Consider the following 27,081-nt stretch of genomic DNA (forward strand, 5'->3'; position numbering starts at 1 on the left):
TATTTTTCTTTTTCCGCTTTCTATTTTTTGGCAGATAACCGTGAGATGAAATTCATCTCTCTCCTCTTCTTTTTAAATGACTTCTTTTTGTACTTTAATGTATTTTCCACTATTCTTTGTAAAATTGAGGTAATTTCTTTTCCCAACATGAAACATATTAAGAAAGAGAATTGCAATGAACATAATCTCTCACGAAGTCTCTGTTTATACAAGTTGAGAGTTTGCCCATGTTGAGTATTAGAATGATTAGCAGAAATTGGAGAAGTTGATATTGAATTCCCATGATTACTATTGATGGTTTGTCGCTCGAAGATGATATATGTAACGGGATAATTGAAATCTCACGAAAAAGAAGTGAACACTTTGTTGAGGAACGAGACTTTAGTATTTGTTTTTCTTCAAACTCTTAATCCGCTCTTGCTCGACGACTTTGAGTTTTCTATTTTCTCCGTAATTGGATATCAACGGGAGATATATAGATCGTAAAGCAGACAAGACATGTAGATATGTGTTCCTTCAATTGTGTTAGTTAAGGTTTGTCCATTAATATGCAATAATGCAGACAAGAACATCAAGAAAACTTGGGTAATATAAAATGCTAATTAAAACCCACAACAGACTAAACTTTGAACGTCAAGGGCGGATGTAGAAGGTCACTTAACCAAATAGTTTTGACTCATATTTTGTATATACTAATCTTAGGATACGCGTGTTGCGCGTGTACCATATTTCAATGAATAAAAATTTTAATTCTTTTTATAAATAATCTATTAAAACTTGTGCTATAGTTATAAAATTAAAATTAACAAAAGTGTAAGTTTCTAAAAGTTATTGATCCTAATTAGCTAACTTTGAACTAAAAAAGAAACTCTCAGGACAAATATACAATTGTTATATTTCTATGATCAATAAGAAATGCCATATGAATTATTTCCAACATATTAGAAAAGACTAAATTACTATTGCAAAAGATATTATTCAACTACTACATTTTGATTAATCTACTCTTTCTTCGTTTTGGAGGAATTTTCTTTATCGAAAAATAAGAAGCTTATGTTGAAAAAATTCCTATACTTTGCACGAAATTAGTTACACCCCTAAACAAATTATTGCCTTAGTTACCTCGAAGTTGGCTAATTGACAGTTGTTACTCATGGACATTGACGTGGTAAAGTGCGTGGATATATACACTCTACTTTAGGCACGTGAAAGTGAAGAAAATTTAAAATCAACTTTCAGATGTTATATTTTTAATCATTAATATAATTGTTTATTTGTTAGAATATAATTGTGCATTTCTTCTTGCTTCATCTTAATATGCAATGCATACTTTATCTAACTTTGTATTTTTAATATTCTTTTTTTCAAATACAATGGCTATTTGATCCAATTATATATTTTATTTTTTGGGGCTGAATCTGTAAGAACTTAGCTGGAATTTACCGTAAATAAAATAGTTTTAGCTAAAATAATAAAGTAGTAATTGTGTATTATTTATTATTTTTCTTTAGATGCAAATGACTATTTATTGTAATTATATATTTTTATTTCCGGATCAAATCTATTAAAAAATTGGCTAGAGTTTATTATTTTCTTGTTTAATTAAAAAGGTATAACCAAAATAATGGAGTTGCAATTATTTTTAAAAATCCATAACATTTTTCAAATGCTTAAAGCCACCTACTACGTCGTTTAAGTAAATAGAATAATTACTATAGTATATATTTTTATTTCTTTGACATACGCACATTTTTGTTTTTCGTCCAAAACATTATTCTCACTTGGATAACAATTGTTATTTTATGGCAAAACACTTCTAGGGTCATTTAATGACTATTGTTTTGGAAGATTCAAAAAACTTAAGTAATAATTCTTACAAAAAAAATAATTCAAATATGAAAAGAATTTATATTTATATATAAGTAAAATCTTACTAGATATTAGATTCCTATGTATTAGGAGTTTTTACCTAACTTAAATAAGAAAAGATTTAATAGTCAAAATTAAATTAATTTAAAAGGCATAAATATTAAAAATAAATAATCAAATAATTATTTTGTCCAGTATGAACTCTATATTAAAAGGGTAAAAAAGGTTTTAAAAAAACGGCGAACGATATTTCGCTAAGGACATTCGTGGTTATATATATGTTTGTGTAGTTTTATGTGATTTCATATGACTTTAATTGTACATGAACTATTTATTTTGTATGATAAAAATAAAAGTATTTAAAATGTTAATTATTTATTTATTGTTGAGACAATTTTACGCGCTTAGTGTCTTGAATGAATTTTATATCTTCTCTATGGTGCTTCGTGATGATCTCATATAAATTATTTGCATCCTAAATGTTACATATATGGATTTAGTTCAATTAGTACATAAGGTAAAATATTGATAGATATTAAACTCTTAAATAGTAGGACTTCGTAAGGAAAGATACTATAGGTACGCGTTGCGTGTACCCGATATTAATGAATATACTATTTTAAAATATATAAAATATTATAAAATAATGTGATTGGATTGTAAAATAAAAGTTAAAAAAAGTATAAGCTACTAAAAAGACGAATGTTGATTGCGAAGAAATCTTGGCCATAGAAGTCCTCGGATACATAATTGTGATTTATGAGGACTTCTGGGAGAATATTTGATGAAAATTATTGATATATTTATGACGTAAGCAAACAAATTATAAGATTTTTCAAATAAAATAAATTTAAAAATTAAATCTTTTGGTCTTTTGGGAATAAAGAAGTTGGCTTATAGCTCATAAAAAATTTGATAAGTGATAACATCTAAAATTTACTAATGTTGGCTTAATATTTTACAACAAAAAATTAAAGATATAGAAGTATCAGAAATTATTATTTGTTGAAATAATTAAAAAGATGATGACAATTCGTTAAGAATAAATTCCATCTATTAGTTGAATATATATTTTTATTAAAATTAGGACACCAACGATGATATCTTTCTTCATTCATTGATCAACAAAGCAATATATATATATATATATATATATATATATATACACACACATTTATGCTTGTGCGATTTTATGTGATTACATATGACTTTACTTGTACGTGAACTATTTACTTTGTATGATAAAAATAAAAGTCTTTAAAATGCGTAATTAATTATTTATTGTTGAGACAATTTTACGTGCTTAGTGTCTTGAATGAATTTTATATCTTCTCTATGGTGCTTCGTGATGATCTCATATAAATTAATTGCTAATCACGTTAAGCATCCTAAATGTATATGAATTTATTTTCAATTAATACATAAGGTAAAATATTGATAGATTTTAAACTCTTAAATAGTAGGATTTCGTACCTAGTTTAATAAGGAAAGATACTATAGGCAAAAATTTAGGTGATTTCAAAGTCCTAAATATTAGGAAAATGACTTGAATTACAATTTTATTGAATATGAAAGCTATTTTTGAAGGGTAAAAAAAGTGAACGACATTTCGGTAAGGGCCTTCGTGCTTTAAAATAGTATAAATGTTAAAAATTTCACTAATAAGTATACATAATAGATTACAAGCTAATTAAATCAAATGGATTGTGATAGAATTTCGAGCTCGAACCCCATAATATTCAAATTATGGAACTACCGATGTTAAATGAGTAGCCATGGGTGAACGGTATAGTAATAACTATACAATGACAAAAGGATGAAAAGTCAAAATGTATTTCAACAAAATGCTAGTTTTAGAATTTTAGGAGGAAATAATGATCGATGAGGATTAAAAGAGGAGGCAATAATTCACAGAATAAGGCAAATTTCTCTATGTACTACCCAATTAATCTAACACAACACTTACCTCCTTTCATAATATATATCCAACTTGAACTAGGTGAGTGTAATCTCGGTCAATGAGCGCTAAACTCTTAACAACAACAACGACAGCAAACAGAATACAAATTGGGATTTGAGGAGGATAGAGTGTACGCTAATCTTACTCCTACCTTGTGAGGGTAGAAAAGTTGTTCTCGATAAATCTTCGGCTCAAGGAAAGATGAGAAAGAAGCAATAGCATCAAGCAGTAACAACAACACGATAGCAAAAGAAACAACTCTGATTATGAAAAAGTTGTTGGAATATAAGATGGCCCTCTACATAATATCACAATGCACAAAAAGAAGATGAAGGAGAGGGAGAGAAACATAGAACACACTACTAATATATAGAAAGTTCCGCTCTTACAAAACAAGATTATGAATAAGCTTGTATATATGCTAAAGGATAATTCGATATTCAATACTACAAAAATGCCACATACTATGACCACTTGAGAACACAAAAGCATGAATGCATCAAGATAACCTAAGTTGCTCGGACATGGGTGCAGGTGTCCGATACGGGTGTGGATCTAGAGGTCGAATCCTTCAAAATGTAAATTCTAAGATTCGAGGATACAGATCCTAGTACGGATACTGGTGCAAGGATCCGGCTAAAAATAATTTTAAAAAAATAAAAATACAAAAATATCTCTAAATTATGAGAAGTTTTGTGAAATACTTACGTGTAGCTTGTAAAGTGTGGATTGGCTCCAGATGTCAGGCTTTCAACTAGGGATAGAATTGCAAGGTAGGACATTGATACCAGCCCATTATGCTCTCTATGCAATGCAGCAAATGAAACAATGCAACATATATTCTTTGACTGTGTTGTAGCAGGGAAAATATGGCAGAATCTATTGCACTTACAAGGCATACAAAGAGCAAACATGAACTAGGAGGAGGTGAAGAAGTCGGCTATGCAATTTAGCAAAGGGAAAAGTAGTGGAGCAAGAATCTACAGAATATGTCTAGCAGCTGCAGTTTATCACTTATGGCAGGAGAGAAATAACAGGATCTTACAGAATCAATTTTGAAGCGGAGCCTTGGTATAACTGATAAAGTTGCTGCCATGTGACCAGGAGGTCACGGGTTCGAGCCGTGGAAACAGCCTCTTGCAGAAATATAGGGTAAGGCTGCGTACAATAGACCCTTGTGGTCCGGCCATTCCCCAAACCCCGCGCATAGCGCGAACTTAGTGCACCGGGCTGCCCTTTGTTTTTCAGAACTAGTGCAGAACAGAGGCAACTCTTATTAGATTGATCATACAAGAAGTGTACTATCAGGCTAACTTGGTACCTAAGGGCTAAGCTAGCAGTATACCTACCCAAACTGAACTTTTATCCTAGGTAATGCTAAAATGAGGAAATGAGGTAGCAGAGGATGTAGATGAGATGTACTTGTGAGGATCCATAACTTGTACTGGGGCTGGATCTCCAGTATAAGTGTAGGACTCACTTTCTCTGTGTAGGGCGTTTTTGTACATAAACAATTCTGGTAAATAAAATTCTTTAATTAACAAAGAAAAATATAACTTTATAAGAAAAGATTGTGCAAAAGAAATTACGTAAATCAATGTATTCTCCTATTTTTTTCACTTTCCTTTATTGAATCTGATACAACATTCACGTACAGAAACTTAGCTAACGAAGTTCAAGGGAAGGCAGTAACACTAAATAATTTGCTAGCTTAGATGCAGGTGCGTGTAATTTAGACAAATAATCCACTACAAAACATAGAGATTAAACTGAAAATTCGAACAACCTATAGTTGGTCAGCACTTTATCTACTTTTCCTAATTTCGCAATAAAACCAACTACGCCAAATTCAAAATGAGGTACCCATTCAGAAAGGAGTGTTACCCTGCTCAAGTCACTCATGCTTCATAACCATTCTCTAACATGTATTGGAGCATAATATTTTTACCTTGTTGTAACAAAGGAAAGTTATCTGATGTTACTAATCCCTTTCTGAAATAGCAAGAAAGGGCAACTATGTAAACTTAAACAAATAAAAGATACAAGAATACTCCAAGAAACCATTGCAAAATCTCCTTTTTGTTTTTTGGAATAAGACATAAGATATGTCAGAAAACTGCTAGGTACCACAAGCTCATATACTAGGCCTCTTACATCAAGCATCTTTCTAATGCAGAGGTTGAATGACTTCTTAGTTGCCATGGACAATTGCTGAAAACAGCATCTGATTGATATCTTCCCCTGACTCAAGGTTCTCATCCTCTGCATAATGGAGAAGTTACTCGGTAAATAATACATTATCCCACCAAATAAACGCCTACTTAAACGAATGATAATGATCATTGGTATTGTCTACATGAGTTCCAGTTTTCTGTTGTTGATCATCGAGTAACATCACGTGAAAAGAAAATCCAAATGAGCAAATTAATTTAAACCATGCGCGTTTTTACTATCTGCAAAGCCAACCTACTTCCCTTCCAGAGGTGGGAAGCAACAACATACCCAGTATTATCCCACACGGTGGGGTCTGGGGAGAGTAGTGTGTACGCAGACTTTACCCCTACCTTGTGAGAATAGAGAGATTGTTTCCAATAGACCCTCGGCTCAAGAAAGTATAAGCACCACATTAATGAAAATATAGACAAGAAGGGACAGTACCAAAAAGTCATATAAAAGCATAATAAAAACAACAAGATAGTAAGGTGATCAACAATGAAAAAAAACAACGGTTAGTCATAACAACCTACCCAATAGAAAGCGAGACTGCGTGCCAATACTACTGTTATGAACACTCTAGATTACTTACTCTACTACCCTAATCCTCGACCTCCATACCTTCATATCAAAGGTCATGTTCTCGGTCAGCTGAAATTGCGTCATGTCTTGCCTAATCACCTCTCTCCGCCTCTTCTTTGGCCTAACTCTACCTCTCTGTAGGCCCTCCAATGTCAACCTCTCACACCTCCTCACTGTAGCGTCTGTGCTCCTCCTCCTCAAATGACCAAACCACCTAAGTCGCGTTTCCCGCATCTTGTCTTCAATAGCGGTCACGTCCACCTTGTCGCGAATAACCTCATTTTTTATCATATCTAACGTGGTGTGCCCACACATGCATCTCAACATGCTCATCTTTACTACCTTCATCTTCTGGACATGAGCGATCTTGACTGGCCAACAATCAGCCTCATACAACATCGTTGGTCTGACCACCGCTCTGTAGAACTTACCCTTAAGTTTCGGTGGCACCTTCTTGTCACACAAAACACCGCAAGCGAATCTCCATTTTCATCCATCCCGCCCCAATACGATGTGTGACATCTTCATCAATCTCCCCATCCCCCTAAATAATAGACCCAAGGTACTTAAAACTCCCTCTCCTAGGGATGACCTGCGAGTCCAGCCTCACCTCCCCTTCCCCTCCTTGAGTCTCGCCACTGAACTTACACTCCAAGTATTTTGTCTTGGTCCTGCTCAACTTGAAACCTTTAGATTCCAGGGTCTGCCTCCCAGTGTTATAAATAGCGTGAGGCGAGGCGAGCAGCCTGCACTATTTTGGCTATGTTGCGTTGCGATTGTAAAAGGCGAGCGCCTCTGCCTGTGTAGCGAGAGGCGAGCTGTGGCGTCGCTTTTTGAAAAAAAAAAAAAAAAAAAGGCACAGACATTAAAAGAAAAGACCAGCGACTTAAAACATTAGGGCTTGCAGCAATTTCACGTTTTTTTCTTCTTCAACCTTCAAACAACAGAGCAGCCAAGTCCACCCAAGACGATTTCAACCTGAAAGCTTCAAGTTTCTGCCATCCTCTTCTTCATCCAAGTCGACCCAGCCCAGGTTTCTTCTTTCTTCTTTCATCCTTTTCCTTCTTCTCTTCTTCTTTCTATTTATTTGCTCTGTTTTTTGTCGAGCAACAGTAACAGAGAGTCTGTTGCTCTGTTTTTTTTTTCATTTTTCTTCTTCTTCTGATCTTCTCTTCTTCTTTCTATTTTTTTTGCTCTGTTTTTTGTCGAGCAACAATGCAGCAAAAACAAAACAGAGAGTCTGTTTATGCTCTGTTTTTTTCGTTTTTCTTCTTTTCTGGTCTTCTCTTTTTTTTTTGTTGCTCTGTTTTTTATTGAGCAGCAGTACTACACCCTATTTTTGCTATTGTTTTTGCTCTGTTTTTTCAATTCTTTCATTGTTGGGAAGAGGCAGAGAACTTCAAACCTGAAATTTCCTCCTTTTTCAGTTATAGAGTAGAATTAATTGCATATTGTGATATGAATCTACTATGACTATCTATTGAGTTTTAAATTTTTGAATTGATATATTTATTAATATATTATTGTTATTGAGTTTTTAGTTATATATATAATATTTTGTTTTTTTTGTATAAATTGTCGTTTCACATCAAAAAGGCGAGCACTTCGCTGCGCGCCTCTCGCCTCAGTGAAGCGGGCCCTCGTCACTATTTGTCGCCGCACGCTATCCAAAACATTGCTGCCTCCATACCTCTATTTGCGCGTTGACACCGTCTCGCGTCTCGTCAATCAATACAATATCATCTGCAAATAGCATGCACCACGCCACCTCTCCTTGGATGTGGCGCGTCAGTACGTCCATTGTCAGAGCAAACAAAAAAGGGCTGAGTGTTGACCCCTGATGCAACTTGTCGCCACGCGCCTTTCGCCTTAGTAAAGCGGGCCCTCGTCGCTATTTGTGGTAGCACGCTATCCAAAACAATGTTGCCTCCATACCTCTAATTGCGCGTTGACACCGTCTCGCGTCTCGTCAATCAATACAATATCATCTGCAAATAGCATGTACCACGCCACCTCCCCTTGGATGTGGCGCGTCAGTACGTCCATCGTCAAAGCAAACAAAAAAGGGCCGAGTGTTGACCCCTGATGCAACCCCATCATAACCGGGAAATGGTCCGAGTCCCCGCCCACCGTTCTCACTCGAGTCTTTACTCCATCATATATGTCCTTAATCAACCTAACGTAGACAACAGGTACACCTCTAGCCTCCAAACATCTCCATAAAACCTCCCTCGGAACTTTATCGTACGCCCTTCTCTCCCTATACTGCTCCATCAATCTCCTAACAAGGTGGATGGCTTCTGTTGTCGAACGCCCCGGCATAAACCCAAACTGGTTCTCGGAAATAGACACACTCCTTCTCACCCTTAGCTCTACCACTCAAGGAAATAAAGAAAAACCAGGACACTATGCCTTAATCCAAACTAATTAACGTTGGCGAAATGAAGAATGATGTTTCAAGACAAATTAGGGTTCTCTAAAATTAAAGATTCTTTAAATCTCACACTTATTCCTAGCAGGACCTAATGTAAGTCTAGCAACAAACTAAGTTTTAATTTAACTAGTTTGTATTGCATATATGGATCTTTGCTTTCATTTTGAACTATTCTTCAATTAGTCTGCACTCATAGTAAGTTGTCACCTCCAACCTCCCCCCCCCCCCCCCCGCCCCCCACACACACACACTACACACACACATACCCCCCACATTTATTAATTTCAGCAATCCAGTTTAGATGCCCAAAGTGCTCCAAGGAACTGATCACAGCTACCCGGAAATTGACAATGCAGAGCAGGAGTAAAATCCTATTAAAAAAAAGATTTAACAAACCATTAATTACGGAAGTTCATCAATGGGCTAGTCGTGATGAGAAAAAGAAAAAGAAAGTGCTCCTTATAAGTTTCAATTATGGTCAAAATGTTTATCGGACAGTCACAATAGGACCAGCAGACACATATTTACCCCAAATATGTACCTCTTTTTCATTTACATGTTTTCTTTACATAGGAAACATAAGTGCTACGCCAGTCAAGTGTTAAAATGTTGAGCATATAAGTTATGAAATTGGCATTATGATACTGCACCTGTTCTTGATCTGACTTGAGTTGTCCATTCGTCAATGACCTGCACATCAAGAATAAAGAGAAGTTGGGAGAGAGAGAGAGAGAGAGATCCGAAACACCAAGAAAGGAGGTAAGGGAGGGGAAAACTGTAGCAGGGCAACAATAGCCACCACAGCAAGCACTTAAATGCCATGGCAAGTGGCAACTAAATCAAGAATCTTGCCCTTCAGATAAGATTTTGGTTGCGCGCTGGCAAATGGTGCCGATTCTCTAGACAACATTTGGAAATTTTTACAACCTTGCCACAATTAAGATGAAGTCAATTAAGTTTCTGTAGTTTTCCCCTACCAAAAAGCGGAGTAAAACCTAGGAATATGACAGATAAAGAAGGTTGGGTGGGAGAAGGAATGGCTAAATGCTCAATCTTATATTTAGGAACAACAATTACCCTTATTGGATGAGGCTGCAAAATCAAATTACCTGGTTGAAGCTAGCATATGATGGATCATCAGAATCACTGATGATAGGAACACCTGTAGATAATTGCAACCTTTGCAGCAACGACCTGTTCCCAACTAAGGTTCCACGAGCTTTATCAATCAAATCCTGTTTATAGTGTGACCAGAACAGAAGTTTTTAAATCCCAGCACATCACAATAAAAGAAACATATATAATAAAGAAAGAGGTGACTGGACGCCTATTTGCTACTAATGACCAGAAAGTCTTGGTCCCAACTATAGCAACTTTTAAAGTACAGAAAATCTATACGTGAATGCTATATACAAACTCTTGAAAGGTAGAGCATAACTAAATTCATAGGCTGAAAATAAAACTAAGTACACTTCCTAATTTCTTTTAAAAAATAAAAAATTGACTGCATTTCTTTAGCTTTTTCATGGATTCTATCATAGGCACTCAGCTGCTGCGGAAAGACTTCACAAAGTGAAAATTGTTTGATGTAGATCAACTTTTTGCTATCTTCTCCTGGGTCTTTGTGATGAATCACTAGGGCCAAGACATATTAAATGTTACTCCTCAGCAGTCAGTACAAGTATTCAAAGGTTTTCGCTATGAACAATTAAGCTGCATAAATATCAACTTTGACATTTGCTAGAGATTCAGCTGTAAGATTTCTACTTCATATTCAACATAGCCTTCATTTTGTTTTTTTGAAGGACTAAACTTTAGCATCATATGAAATCTTCAGTCAGTTTGCCCCAGTAAATTTGTGCATTTGTTTCTCCCTGAATATCCTTACACTTTCTCATTGTCACATAATTAACGTAAGGCATTTTGTACTTGACATCAACATGGTCCAATTCTTTATAGATCTAGTATTCTGTAAACATAGTAATTACAACAACAACAACATACCCAGTAAAATCCCATTAGTGGGGTCTGGGGAGAGTAGAGTGTACGCAGACCTTACCCCTACCCCGAAAAGGGTAGAGAGGTTGTTTCAGGGACAAACATAGTAATTACAGAACTTAAGATATCATAATCATAGTAGTGGCATTTCCACAATGATAAAATTAATTCACATGCATTTATACAACAGAGCAGTTTAGCTTACACATTCTCGTACCAACAACATGCCACACATCTTCCATTTCTTTCTTCTTTTGCTTTTCCAAAAGGGGAGAGCAGACAAACATCATAAAACAACTTACTAAGTTCAAAATCAACTTTAAGTCCAGCACCAATGGTACCTATTGGCTTAGTGAAACCTTGTATAATGCCCTCCATTGTTGTCAACAATGATCAAATTTCAATGGACTCTACAATAATATGGAAGTGAAACTTCGAGTATTACTGACAAAAACTAGTTCATCATACACAACCACCTGAACAAGATTGAGAACTGGACATTATATAGCTTCCAAACACTATCCCCGACGTCCAAGAAATAACGTAAACAATTTTTGACTTTTGGCAGGCAAGAGAATCATTTAGAAGGAGAAATGGGCAGCAATCAGCTTCACTATTTACCATATTTGTAAGCAGATATCAGTTTCCACATGGAACTCAAGAACTCAGAAAATTTTGTCCAGAGTAGTTGACTTCAGCAGGCTAGAAGTTGCCTGTAAACCTTCTCGACTAAAGAACCATGAAAAAGCTTTAGATACTTTGAAAATCAGGGGAGAAAGAGAAAGAAATCCACTCTAATGGTGAAAAAGAAAAGAAGAGGACTAAAGCAAGAAAATAGGAGATGCAGTCTTTCTTATTTGATTAACAAAATCACAAAGTTCTCCGCTTTTCCATCTCATCACTAACCTATGTTATTCTAATTCCTTACATCAAAAGAGAATAACAACTAGCAATCTAAAGTCCAAGTTAGATGGGCTCGTTTATGGGTATATATCTGATAAGTATCCGGTATGCTTAGATACAGTTCTTTAGCTAATTTCTCGTAAGTGAAGACCATGTGCACATGAAGTATCTATACCTATGTCAAGCCTCTACGACAAGATAGGCAAACAAAGGATTAATGTAACATTGTCTCAACAGAACCAGTTTTGAAACTTCCTATTTTTCCTTTTCCTCGGTGAGCATGATCTTTGAAATTTTACACTGAGTTTGTTTAGTCACTAATATATCGCATTCTTTGGTTATTTATCACAAATTATTTCACTACCAAAATATAACTCTTTCTCTTGAATGTAATTGATTGACATATCTTCCCCCTTCCTGGATCTGCATTAACTATACAAATGTACGCTAACATAAAAGACATCTAGCTAAAATTTTACATATTATCCTTATGACAGCGCCTTGTTCCCCACAGACATGACTTGGTGTTTCAAGCAATTCAGTATTTCTTTGATAACCAAAAAATCTCGGGTCAATGGTGCATAGATCGTCCCTCTATCCTTCTCCACTCAAATACTTTTGTCTATAGCAGTGTTCAAACCCGTGAAGTGTGCCTAACCCATATTTCCGAACTTATATTATCTAAATGCAAGAATTTAAAATAATATTAAGGTCCCAAAGCAGAAAGAATAATATACTCACAAATTAGAATACACATATGTCAACCTGTCTCGGAACACAAATTAATGAGTACTGAAATAAAATGGACCTAAATAGAGCAGAACGGGTATAGATAATTCATATAATTGACCCCAACTAGTTTGGGGTTGAGCATCGCCACTAGACTGAACATAGAAAATTATACGAAATATATAAGACAAAGTATTACTTTTTATATAGATATATATTAAAGTGGAACATTTTAGAGAAATTCCTGTCTTCGCCACTGGTTGAGGCGTAGTAGTTAAAATCAAGCAATACCTGTTTAGCTGCAAGTAACTCACGGCACTGCTCCTTCAAAGTGGACATTTCATCTTGAACTTTCTTAATCCTGGAAACTAGCTTCATGGGGTTCGCCTGGAACCAAACAAAAGTATTTAAGTTATATACACTGGCAATGTAAATTATGCTAAATTTTAACATGTGCTAACAAGTTAGTTATCATTTTTACCATATTATCAATTAATGTTTATCAACACATTTACCTATAAATTAGTACCTAATAAATGAACTAATGTGTAACTATTTTTTTCACTGCACTGCATAGAATTTAAACTCAAAAAATATAAAAATAGCAAAAACAAAAGCATTTTTACAGTGTAATTAATACTTTACAGTATGAGTAAATTTTAACATGTGGTAACAGATTAGTTACCATTTTTGTCATATACTCTAATTAATGTTTATCGAGATATTACCTGTAAATTACCTAATAAGCAACCTAATGTGTAACTATTTTTTAGGTGCATAGAATTCAAAAAATTGAAAAAACAGCAAAATCAAAACCAAGAGAAGCTGAAAAGAGTTAAATTACAGACATTATCAGGGTAGACTTGTTGAAATTCCCTTTCGAGCTTGTTTTGGATTGTTGTCAAGTCATGGTTGGCTTTAGTGAAAAGGGTTAAAAGCCCGTCTACTGATTGATGTTGTGAATTCTCTAAATGGTGATATTGACTTAGATTACGGTGATTCATTTTTCTTCTCCTTCACAATTTCTAGCTCTTTACTCAGAAATTGCAGAAAAGGAGAGGCTTTTTTTGAATTTTCAGGAGAAAGGGAAAGGGGAAGGAGTAGCGAGAGAAATGGAGGGAATTGTCAAATTAGTCCTCGAACTATTGTGGAAAAACTGTTTTTTTGTGAGTTTTTAAAACCGAGAATGATCCCTTAGGTTGTCAGAAAAGAAAAAATTATCACTTAAGTTAGGGTTAAGTCTATTTTAGCTCCAATAACAATTTTTTAAAGTATTTTAATCCATGTAAGAGGGGGGACTTTTTTTATATATATACATTGTGCACCTAGTTGTAGTTCTAACACTAGGATCAATTGTATATAGGTGTATCTAGTTAAATTACACTAGTTCTAATTCTAACTTTTGGATAGATACACTAGTTCCAATTCTCACTTAGGGATCATTTGGTAGGGGTATAATAATAGTGCTGAATAGAGTATATTAGTAATGTTGAGATTAGTTATGCTGGGATTATTTCTTATTCATTGTTTGGTTTGGTGTAGTAAAACATTGCATAATTTCTTTTAAAAAAATGATTTGTTTCCAAAAATACCCTCCATATTCTTTAACTTTGTACACTTTGAGGGATTTGATGGGCAATTATGTCTTTAACCATACAATTATTAAAAATCTTTGCATTGTTAATACCATAGTTTGTTATGTATTAGTTATACATAGGATAATACCAAATAGAATGTATAACTAATACATAGATTAAAAAAATGTACCAAACAAGAGATTAGTAACGCACAAAGCTAATACTTGCATTATTTTTTATAATACCTCCTACCAAATAACCCCTTAAATTGTGTGGAGGCAAGGCATTATGTTTCCTTCCTTCATGTATTCACTTTTTGAATTTTAATATATAAGGTCAATGCCAAATTCCCAGTCAAGGCAGGTGGGGAGAATCTGAGTTTGATTGACTTTAATTTAAGAAAACCCTATCTTTATTCCGGTTGTATTACCTTAAATACATACGATCTTTTAAGTTTATAAAATTTAATATTTTCATCAACCCAATAGAACTTCCAATTGGATCATTTAAAACTAATGGAAATAAGATACGTTTTCTACATGTCCAAGCTAAATAATAATCATGATCAATTTTTCATGTAAAAATTTATTTTTACCACAATCGCGAGTTACTTTATTACTAATAGACATTTTATCAAATTTCTTGTGATTACGTTGCCTGAACTTTTTAATTTGTTTGTATCGCTGAAATTGGAGAACAAGTTCTTTTCGGGACCATTTTTACTCTAATCACATGAAAAGAATATGACATCTCCATCCTTTTTAATAGCTCGTTTTGGATGTTCCATCGGTTGGACCAAAAGTGCTTATTTTTGCAAACTTATAGAACCATATATTGCAAAATAATACAATAGGGATGAAAATAAACTTACCATCAAATTTAAGGGATTATTTGAATGGCAGTGGCTGGTTTGGTAACATGTAAGTGAACTTATTTAGTGCTGTTTTATAGTGACTGAGGTTAGTATACAAAAAGATATGTATCATAATAATAGTAAGTGATAGACCAAATGAATATGTTTTTTTTTTGTTTTAATTTGATACCAAGTGATATGTATCAAAAATCTTGCTGCTTAGATGTTTTGTCAAATTGATAAAAGCTTCATGCAGCCTCTGTTAGAATGTGATTTTATCAATTTTTGTACTCAATATGATTTTCCTAAAATACCTTTTTCTTCAGCATAATATTCACTATGAGTATACAAAGGAAACCAACAAACTACATCAAACTAACAATCTGAGTCAAACCGAAAAAAAATTAATTATGGTTTGATTTGATATTGAAAAAATAAACCCAATTATAATTAGTTTAGTTTGATTTTAACTTTAAAAAGTCAAACCGAAACTAAACCGACATTACATGTATACAAATTTTAAAATTATCTTATACACAAACATATTTATTGTAATGCAATGTATAGATATTTCTTGAACTTTTCATAGTTCTCTTTTTTAACGTATTATTTCAAGCTTTAACTTGAAATTTTTGAATTGTCCAATATGTTTTATAGCCCATATATGTTAGTAACTTAAATAAAGCCCAAACCAAAACTAAATCAATAATTCAATGGAATACTAAGAATAGCAATAGTGTTGAATATTTATTTTTTTATTTTTGTATTGATTTAGATAGTGAAAATGCATAACTTTTTTTTTTTGAACCCCAAAAAAATCCGCAACCGCTACAGCCTTTGCCACAACGTCTGTCCTTCGGGTGAGCACTCTGTGCGCACTGGGTAAATCCCCCACTGTGTAATAGTTTGCAAACCACGCAGGGGATGTAAACCGCACTAGGCAAGCCCCTGTGCGACAAGCTCAACCCAGAAGGCATTGAGGGAGGATCGATCCCAGGTCATCTGTATGTATAACTGCCCTCCAAACCAACTGGCGATCCTTCGGGATATAACTTGTTTTTTTATTGTTTAGTCATGTGATTAATACTGAGTACTTATTAGTTGTACTTACTTTAGCATGACTTAGTACTTTTAGATTTTTCATTATGGATTTATGAGGTTTTATTATATTTATTGTTGAATATTTTATTACAATATCACGACTCATCTCACATTATTTTATGTTATTTTCTTGGGTAACACCTTATATAGTTGTATCATACTTAGTACTTTTAGATTATGTTCATTTTCATCATGGCTTATTAATTAGCAATATTTGTTTTTATGCGATTTCATTATCTTTATTATTGAATATTATAGTACAAAGTCATGACGCATCTCATATTGTTTTGCATTATTTTCTTGGGTAATAGCTTATATTGTTGTATCCTACTAAGACCAAAGAAATATTTGGAGCACAAGTTATATGTTTTGTATTATGAAGATTTTACTGAAAAAACCCGAAAAAATCAAAAATCCCAAGATTGAAAAAAACCCGATTTTTGTTGGTTGGTTTGGTTTATAGATTTAAAAATCCAATACAATTGGTTTGATTTGGTAATTGTAAACCCGTATAAACCCAACCTTTGTACACCTCTACTGTTTACAGACTTAAAAGTGGAGTATATCATACTTTGCCAACTGTTATTTGCTTTAAAAGTTTAATTTAAGTTTTGCCTTAAACTCCAGGGAGTTTCTTTATTGTCAACATTCAAGTTTGCAGGAAATAGGAAAAGAAAAGAAAAAGGTTTGATACATCCCCGTGAGACAGGAAAAATATATTATCTAAAAATGAATTTGACCACAAGATTTTGTTTATCTTGGATTCAATACACTTAAGGTAAATGAACAGAAATAACAGAGAATAAGAAAGTAAAAAAAAAAAAAAAGAGGAAAAGCAAGGCAATAGTACATTCTACTAAGAATTCGAGCCAAAATTGAGCTGGTGCAATTATTATTTTTGTAACGGTTTCCAAGCCAGCTTGTGCTCACCTCGACTATTCTGCCGGATACCTGCTCAGTTGATGTAATTAATTTAAGCAGGACAACATTGGGGCTCAAAATTTCTTTGCCTGACCAATTCATGCATGTCATGGACTATCTTAAATACAGCATCCGGCCTTGCTAATCTTAGAGCATTTTGAGACATGATTCTGAGTTCATCTTGTCTTGGACCAAACCACTGAGCTACTATATTGGCTATCTTTTTAGGCGACTTTGAGAATTTCCCACATCCGTTCTCGATAACATATGGCACATTTCCAGCTTCCTGCAGTAGATAAAACAAACGTATGGACGATAAGAAATTAGAATAGGTTGAAAAGACTCCGGAGTTGAGCATAATAGGAAACATCTGCAATGACAAAACAAATGAACCTAGATAAAAGAGGTGATGTTGGTTTAGTCAAATTATGTTAGTGCGCAGTTGTGAAAAGTTTAACAGAGATTTACAAACTTAATTATTAGGATGATGCAACGTTAAGAAGGATGCCATCAGCCAAATAAAACCAGCAAACCAATTATAAGTTATAATCATTAGTTTGAGAGTCACATTTAAGAAGAAAACTCAAGCCAGACAACAAGCAGGCGTGTAGTAGGGTAACGTTTCCAAGATTTAAAAAAAAGACAATTGCGAAGAAATGGGATACTAAGAGAAATTAGCGATCATAATATAAAAAAAAGGACAACCCGGTACACTAAGCTCCCGCTATGAGCGGGGTCCGGGGAAGGGCCGGACAACAAGGGTCTATCGTACGCAATCTTACCCTACATTTTTGTAAGAGGTTGTTTCCACGGCTCAAACCCGTGACATCCTGGTCACGTGGAGGCAACTTTACCAGTTACGCCAAGGCTCCCCTTCTGCTATCATAATATAAAGTGCCTCTATATTTGTACAACTTTTAAAGAGGTTGCAGGAGCAAATGAGAATTAACATTTCAAATGGCAAATTTGACAGGAATATTATCTAATTAAGAAAACAACAATCAGCAGTGATGAACCTCATAGAAGAGGTATTCTGAATGGGCGCAAGACGAAGGAAAAAGGAACTCCTAAAGAAAGAACAAAATAATGTACTGAATGCTCGATATACCTGTCCAGCAATGTAATCATTAAGAATTATAGGCAGTCCTCGAATCACGGCTTCTGCAATAGTCCCCGGACCAGCCTACAGAAAACCAGAATAACTATAGTACTCTTTTTTCTTTTTTCACTTTGAGGCGAAGGAGGCATCTTATCCTCCCTTTTCTATTTGGTTTATTGAAGTAGACAGCTAGAAAGCAACTGACAAACCTTAGTAATTATGCAATCACAAGCGCCCATACATTCCTCCATTTTAGTGACAAATCCCTTTACCTGAAACATGACATAGACACGCCAAGGACACACATAAATGTTCGAGCATGTAAACTTTAGTCAAAGGTATACTATGTACATTGGTATTATATGTCAGTCACACACATATACAGTGAATCTGCAGCTCACAAGTAGCAAAATGTTACTATAACTGGATTAAAAGGAAAATCACGGTGCTTAAAAATTATGAGAAACTGACAATAAACCCTAAAGTTAAAATGTAAAACAGACAATTATCTGCATTCGTGTATTTTAAGCATCCATTATATGGTCAATGATTTGAGTACAAGAATGCGTGTAAGAGAATTTCAGGAAAAGATGGAGGTTTGATACCAACAACAGGGTGGAGTGATTATGGGATACCGAGCTTATTACACCAATCAAAACGAAAGAGAAAATAAAGAGTTTCACAATTGAGTGTTTCCCTAGAGATTCAACAATTTCAGAGACCTTTCAGATAATACAACAAAGAACACCAACAACAACCACAACCCAGTATAATCCCACAAGTTGGGTCTGGGGGAGGGGGTAGTGTGTACGCAGACCTCACCCCTATACTGCTGGGTAGAGAGGTTGTTTCCGATAGACCCTCGGCTCCAGATAATACAACAAAGAGATTAGTGAAAATACCAGGCTGGCAAAGTTTCGAGTAATACCTGAACAGGAATTTTCCACTGCACTGAAGTCAATCTGTTGAAAAGCTTCTTATTGCGGCCGCATATTACTAGGAGTTGACCTATTGGCTCCCCATGAATTTCATCATACAGTGCATCTCCAAGTGCTCGAGCAGTTGCCTCTATTGGGCCCATCCCTTCCCCGCCACCCATCAACAGTACTGCTGGGAGATGCTCCTCCATTCCAAGTTCCTTTCTCAGTTCAACCTGTAAATTCGATTAGAAAACAGTCTAAAAGGCACTGATCATGATCATGTGAGAGATAGCGCAAAGAATATGAGAGAATACGATACAGAAGTATGTTTATCAGGGCCCACTATTTCCATGTACCCTGGGGAAACTGAAAATTACACCTACCTTGGGAGGAACCGGCTTCACAAATGATGGCCGTACGGGAAGCCCGTAAACTTTTAGTTGATATGGCTTGAGACCTGCTCTCAGTGCTCGTTTTGCTACCTCTTCTGATGGACAGTAGCACCTAGTAACGAGTTTGTGAAACCTAAATATGAAATTCAAACAATATTATTAGTACTACAAGGATCAAGATAATCAGAATTTGTTGAATAACCATAAAATATACCACGTAGGATGACAAGTGCTTAAATCTGTTATAACAGTTGTAAATATGATCTTCTTCAAGAGACCCTTGGACCTCAAGATGCGAAGAGGTACATGCTGCATTAGAGGATGTACACTGATAATAATATCAGGTTGATATTTCATTAAACCTTTAGCAACCTCGCTGCACAAAGTAGGAGAGAAGGCTTGTTATACAACTGAAGCTGCTACAAGGGAAAATAAAAGCTAGTCAGCTTCTGTAAGCTGGGTGCGGATATGTAAATATAACATTCAACCAGTCCAAGTATATATTGAAAACATGGAAGGGAAACATTTTTTGGGTAAAATTAAAAAGAAGCAATACAGCAGAATGGCATAAGCTCATAATATCAAGAGATGAGAAAAACTCAATAGAAATGATTAACTGAGAGAGAAACACAAGTAGAGAACTGACAAAATTGTACCATGCAAAGTATTGATAAAAAAAATAGTGCACCATACAAATCGAGTCATGTGTTATGTCAAGAGGCATACTTTTATACAGGTTTAAGTGACAAGACTCCTGGGATGAGAAGCAAGATGCAAGAAGAAAGCCTCACCTAGTAAAGCACACATTCCACAAAAATATAGTTTACTTATTGTCTTATCATCATCATCAACAACAACAACCCAGTGTAATCCCACAAGTGGGGTCCCGGGAGGGTAGGATGTACGCAACCTTACCCCTACCCTGGAAGGACAGAGAGACTCTTTCTGATAGACCCTCGACTAAAGAAATGATGGAAGAAGCACCTATAGCAAGTAATATCAATGTAAGGTATTTAGAAAACAAAACCCAAGAAAGCAAAAGAGAGTTTGAAAGAAGCACTAATAGTCAGTAATAATTGTACAAGATATGAAATGATAACAAACTAAGGGCGTATGGAAGGCAAGTAACAACACAAAATATGTGGTAATAGCAAATTAAGAATAAAAGGGATACCAACTAACACTAATACTATTGAACTAAGACACACACGGAAACGCTCGAATACCTACTAACCTTCTACCCTAATTCTCAACCTCCACACCCTCCTATCAAGGGTCATGTCCTCGGTTAGCTCCAGTTGTGCCATGTCCCGCCTGATCACTTCTCCCCAAGACTTCTTTGGCCTACCTCTACCCTTCCTCTTACCCCCCAAGGCCAATCTCTCACACCTCCTGACTGGGGCATCTATGCTTCTCCTTTTAACATGCCCGAACCATCTTAGCCTCGCTTCTCGCATCTTTTCCTCCACAAGGGTCACTCCAACCTTGTCTCGAATAACTTCATTCCTAATTCTATCTAACCTAGTATGTCCACACATCCATCTCAACATCCTACTTATTGTCTTATCATATATGAATTTAATATTTATAACACCTAATTTAAAATTAATAGTACTAATTTAGCATCCAATATACAATAATAACTATACTAATCCCAAACATCATTTACTTAACTTCAATTTTTAAATTAATCTTCTATTACTGTTTTCACGCTAGTGACGGTTCTTTCATATATGTCCTTTATGGAATTTATATATTTAATATAAATTCCTTTCTTCTCCAACACCCACCAAAGGACCTTCCGTGGTACTCTTCATATGTTTTGTCTAGGTTAATGAACACCATGTGTAGACCTTTCTTCTCCATCAATCTTCTTCGAAGGAATGTCGCCTCTATTGTAGATCTACCGTGCATAAATCCAAACTGGTTCTCTATCACTTTTATCGTGTTCCTAAGTCTACGTTCTATCAGTCTTTCCTAAGGTTTCATCGTATGACACATGAGCTCAATGCAACAATAGTTCACACAACTTTGAATATCTCCTTTGTTCTTAAAAATTCGAATCAAGGTACTCTTCCTCCACGCTTTGGGCATCCTACCACTTCTTAGAATAGCATTAAATAGCTTGGTGAGCCATTTTACTCCCAACCTCTCCAATATACACCAAACATCTATAGGGATACTATTTGGACCACACATTTTTTTCTAATCTTAATATTTTTCATGGCATTCTTTACCTCTATCGGCCTAATTCTAAGAGTGCAACTAAGTTTCTACATTACACATATGTGTGGAGGTCTAAATTATTATTCTCTTGGTTTGAGTTGAACAATTGATCAAAATAGCCTCTCCATCTCTCCTCAATCTTGTAATCTCATGTCAACACTTCTTGAGAATTATCTTTAATACACTTCACCTAGTCTAAATCCTTGCCCCTCTTCTCTCTCAGTCATACTAGTTTAAAGATTTTTCCGTCCTCTCATATCCCTAGCTTTTGGTACAAGCCATCTAGAGCTTCCCTCAGGCTTTACAACCTTCTTAGCTTCCCTCTTCGTTTTCTTGTATTCTTCAAAGGCTTCTCCTTCTTTTGATTTTAGCAACTTCCTATAGCACTCTCTTTTAGCTTTAGTAATCTTTGTACCTCCTCATTCCACCACCAGAATTCCTAAGTCAGAGCACGCAAAGGTCTTCAGTTCGAGTTCCACCGCCACCCATTACCAATTGACTAAGTATACATTGGATATACTAGAAGAAGAAAATATGCTAGATTATAGACCTATTGACCTGTGATGAGCAATAATTTTGTGTTCACAAAAGAACGAAGTACATAGAGATAGTTCGTCACTTTATTAGGCTAAAGATTGAGCCATGAGGTACTGCTACAAGCCTCGTCAATTCACATGACCTTTTTCTTTTAATAAAGGTGATGTTTGGACTAGCTTAGTGCACCTCGACTATTCCTCCAGGTACCTGCTACATCCAATTAGCACATGTATTGGGTTAGCTTTACGCACCGAGGCATAGACATATGAGAAGGAATCACCTAGTATATTTTGTCTTTACTGGGATTGAATCTTGATTCCAAGGTTTTGCGCCCACTTATTGATCACCAGGTCATAACCTTAGGTGCAATTCGAATGACCATTTAGCAAATATCCTCACACCAAATTAGAAGCACACAATACGTACAATCCAACTTAAGGAGTGTTAGGACTCGTAAAGATTATGGACCTTAAGCCTAACTTAACCTCGAAAATTAACTTGGTGATTCTAACACCATACAAGGAGATATTTACTTTAATTGATTAAAGAAAGACCATATAAGGATATAACAACTCATTCCCTCAATCAGTGTGAGATACTTAACATTCCCGCACGCCCAGAGCTGGATATCTGGAGCGAGAATAATATAACATGAGAGCCCAACATTGGGTAAACTAAGAATACAGATAGCTCCAAATCTGATATGATGCAAAAAAAGGGACATTGGCCTAAATCATAACTAGCTCATTAGATGAGGATATCCCAATACCATATAAGGAGACAACAATTTATTCCCTCAACCGAAACTATTAAATGGATGCACATAATCTTCCCTAATCAAAATCCAAAATTACAGATTACCCATTGATACAAAATATTTTTTAAGTGTCTCACATTGCAATCAATACACCTTTGACTTTGACAGTGAAACACTCTAGATAGCATACAATAGTTTAGAGTAGAAGGTGCTCTAAGTTGGAAGTCAATAGATTATGTTTATCCATTTTTATCATAAGATTATGGCTTCTCATGGGGAGAGCACTCCAACATTGAAACTAGAATACTCCAAAAACCCTTGCTTCACATTGCTCTGCCATTTTAAGCGGCAGATGATCGTTATTCATGACAGTTTTAAAAATATGATCAATCATCATAAATTACAAAAACCAAAAGAAAAGGAAAAAACACCCAATCACTTAACACTGACAGAAAATAAAGAACTAAGGTCAACTCGTTGAATGATCTTCGAAATAAGACCATTGGAGGTGGCTTGTCATCGAATGATAAGCAGCTTCTCGATATAACAAATTTTCTAGAGCCACACATGAATATGTACCAATGTTCAAGTTCACACTCTTGGTTCAGTTAAATGCTAATCAAAAGCGATGCAGAAAACAAACACATTAAGCCTGATAGTGATATAAAGCTGCATATAAAATAAAGATGCAGATTGCAGCATAAATATTACCAATATTCTTAAAAAATGCCAATATCTTGCAAAATAGACACTGCACTATGATGATGAAGGAAGGACTATATATACTACCGTCGCAAGAGTTACCAGTTGTTTCATATATCAAACATTGGGTCTTATGTCAAGATTACATTCATTCGCGCTAAAAGAAAAGGGACTTACATAATCAACTAAACCAAATAAGTCATTCTTACCGAGCAATAAAAGTAGATGTAGCAGCAAAATTTGTCTGATAAACTAAACGAGGAGCAGTAGCATAATATGTCATTCTCCACAGAGAGCCATGTTTCACTAAGAAGTTGTAACTCCGTGGCAGTTGGTTGAAAGGCCACGGTGTATGTTCTGTCCACAAATCAGTAATGAACACCTGCAATGCACCCTCTTTAAGCAGATACAACAACAAAATCAACAAACACACTCATATATCTCATACTTTATCATATGTACTACACATAAATCCACCACTTATTGGCATAGGCGAATCTAGCCCTCGCAGCACATTCAACCAAATCCATTGCTTTTGGTTCAAACATGTATACATATAAGGTCAGCTCGGTGCACTAAACTCCCGCTATGCACAAGGTCCGATGGAGGGCCGGACCACATTGGATCTTACGCACACAGCCTTATCTTGTATTTCTACAAGAGGCTATTTTTCGCGGCTCGAACCCGTGACCTCCTAGTGACACTATGGCAACTTTTACCGTTGCGCCACTGCTCTCCTTCAAACATGTATACACATACAGAAAAGTGTATAAAAATATAACTAGTTGTACTCATTCTGAACACACCGACTCTAAATCCGGGATTCGCCTATACTTAGTATGCGAGAAGCCAAAAAGAGTCCATCAAAACTAACCTGATATTTATCTCCAAATTCTTCATTGAAAGCAGACCTAATAGCTTCAGCAGAGGCTCTGTGACCCCCACCAGTATCACTCATCAGAATAAGCACCTTTTTCGGAGGTTCCGATTCGACACCATTGCTAGGTATTCCCTCATTCTCTACTACACTCCCCTCTTCTCTAACCCCATTACTCTCTCCATAATTCACCCCAACCGAGGCAAACCCGAGTGGGATTTTCTCACAATGAAACCTAATAGCCTTATTAAACTGAAAAAGAACTCTACTAAATGATGAAGCACTCTTATTACTAATACTCAAACTCAATATAGGTGAAGCCTTTGGCTTATTCTTGTGATTCAAAGAATCTTTTTTTACATTACAATCAAAATACAAGTAATTAGACAGCAAATTTGAATATGAATCTAAAGTAAAACTACTTTTGCTGACTCTACTACATGAGTTATTAAACACAAAAGAGCCTACTTGAGATACAAAAGTAAAGGGGTTAGTGGGTTCTTGAGTTACAGAAGAAGAATGCTGCATCATTTTTACTCTTCTGTTATTGGGGGGAAACGGTTAAAATCGGTGGATAATCCAAAGGGTGCTCATATATAACATAAAGATTGGATTTTTTATTTTTTTCCTGGGCATCAAGAATCTTTACATTACATAGCAAGAAAAAGTTGAGAGAGAAAAAGGGTTACTAATAAATGAGCCAAGTTAGATGAAAGGCGCTGATGGTGAAAGTGTGTGCCTGTGTCACTGTGTGAGAGAGAAAGAGAAAGGAGAGTGTGTGTGTGTGTTTTGGAGGAGGATGGAGAGCCACAAGGAGAGGATTTAGTGGGAGAATGTAATATGCGGGGAATTTTCTTCTTTGTAAATCACACGACAAAAGCTATGGTACCAGAAAATAGATACCAAGAACTAGGTTTTATTTTTTCTTTCTTTTTTAGTTAAAAAAACAAAAAACAAAACTTTGCCCGTGTAAACCTGTCATATCAATTTCATGATAAATTCTCACAATACAAATACTTTATAATATCAGCCTAAAATAAACGAACATATAGCTGATCCCAATTGGATTGAAGCATAAATATTATTGTTGTGTGTCATAAAAAAACAAAGTTGGCTTACATTAAATTAAAAGCAAACACAGTACGATTGGTTGGTGGAGTTACCCAAATATGAGTCAATGAGAAATGAGTATGAGTTGGAAAAACAATAGTAAATGTGTTGCACATGCTCAATACATGTAATTGCAAAACTGAATTTGTTTAGAAATGAATGGAAAGGAGAATTGAGCAATATCCTAAAGCGTGTTGAAAACATAGGTCAACCTTATACAATGATTATCAACTTTAAGTCAGTCCTAAGTTATTCTTGCTAACACTATTAGTCCTTATATTAATTTCAGGTCAAATCCACCCTTGCAATATAACTTAGTTAGACTATGAATTAAAACTAGTTTCTAATTCCCCTAACAAACTTTGGAAAGAATCTTTGAGAAGTTGAAGTTTGTAATTGCTAAAGATTTTCTTTTAGAGGTTTGTGGCCTTTATTTCCCTTAATCTCCAAAAATAATTGTAGAAATTTAATATTTTTTTGGTGATCTTTAACTTTTGACCCTCGTTTGTCATTTGGCCAGAATTTCAAGATCAAAAGTTATAAGTATTGCTTATAGGGCAAGCGATAGACAACACTTGTAAAACTTGAAATTATGCCCATGGAACAAACGCGGACAACAATTCAAGACCATTCACTTTGAGAGTTATTTGTGTACTTAACTGCTCATTCTCTAGACGGTGAGTACATGCTCTCCATTTCTATTTGAAGGTAGAGCTGTCAATATGGGCCGGACCGGATTAGCCCAGTTCAATCTTGCCCATGTGGGCTTTAGCAATTGACGGGTTGGGCTAGGCTAGCCACCGTTTTGATGGGCCTTATAATGGTTACCCCACCCCAACTCTATGTGGGCCGCGGGCCTTACGGGCTGGCCCATGATTTTTTAAAATATAATTTTATATTTTTTCTTTAAGTTCTAACCTTAAAAAAAGTTAAATATTTAAAAGTTAAAAATATCTTATTGGAAAAATTTCGCAAAACTTAATAACGTTTTATACTATTCCAATATATCACAATAAACACTAAAAAGGTAAAAGACAAGACTATATTTCATTCACTAAAAGTCAAAACTCAAAACAAACTATTCAAGAGAACGTCCATCACGCATATGGGATATCCAACACATCATCCTCATCAAATACATTTGAATCCGCTTATGATAAAGTTATCTTAACATCTTCACTTGCATCTACATCTACAATTCATATGCAATATTAATTGGTTAAATATTAAGTTTAGTAAAATTTTAAAACTAATAATATTCAAATTCACATAAAAAATATTACCAGCTTGAGTTTGGGAAAAGTCGTGCAACCATTTTCG

At 35.2% G+C, this 27,081-nt stretch overlaps 2 protein-coding genes across 3 annotated transcripts; both read right to left on the reverse strand.

Moving 5' to 3' along the window:
- Positions 1–5,709: 5,709 nt before the first annotated feature.
- LOC104108526 (uncharacterized) lies at positions 5,710–13,825 on the reverse strand. The gene is made up of 5 exons (XM_009617589.4): positions 13,538–13,825; positions 12,981–13,076; positions 10,169–10,294; positions 9,710–9,749; positions 5,710–6,091 (listed from the first exon to the last, which is right to left on the reverse strand). The coding sequence occupies exons 1-5, from the start codon at positions 13,691–13,693 to the stop codon at positions 6,021–6,023; spliced, it is 489 nt and encodes a 162-aa protein (XP_009615884.1). The 5' UTR covers positions 13,694–13,825; the 3' UTR covers positions 5,710–6,020.
- A 3,081-nt stretch (positions 13,826–16,906) lies between these two features.
- Positions 16,907–25,541, reverse strand: LOC104108525 (probable monogalactosyldiacylglycerol synthase, chloroplastic). Of its 2 annotated transcripts, XM_009617587.4 has the most exons (8): positions 24,649–25,538; positions 23,984–24,156; positions 19,767–19,928; positions 19,544–19,685; positions 19,169–19,393; positions 18,450–18,512; positions 18,250–18,324; positions 16,907–17,427 (listed from the first exon to the last, which is right to left on the reverse strand). In XM_009617587.4, the coding sequence occupies exons 1-8, from the start codon at positions 25,180–25,182 to the stop codon at positions 17,194–17,196; spliced, it is 1,608 nt and encodes a 535-aa protein (XP_009615882.1). In that variant the 5' UTR covers positions 25,183–25,538; the 3' UTR covers positions 16,907–17,193. The 2 variants fall into 2 exon arrangements, with proteins under 2 accessions (XP_009615882.1, XP_009615883.1); XM_009617588.4 differs by lacking the exon at positions 18,250–18,324 and having other exon boundaries at positions 24,649–25,541.
- Between the last annotated feature and the right edge of the window lie 1,540 nt (positions 25,542–27,081).

This window comes from Nicotiana tomentosiformis, chromosome 12 (genome assembly GCF_000390325.3).
Source record: "Nicotiana tomentosiformis chromosome 12, ASM39032v3, whole genome shotgun sequence".
Classification (NCBI taxonomy): Eukaryota; Viridiplantae; Streptophyta; class Magnoliopsida; order Solanales; family Solanaceae; genus Nicotiana; species Nicotiana tomentosiformis.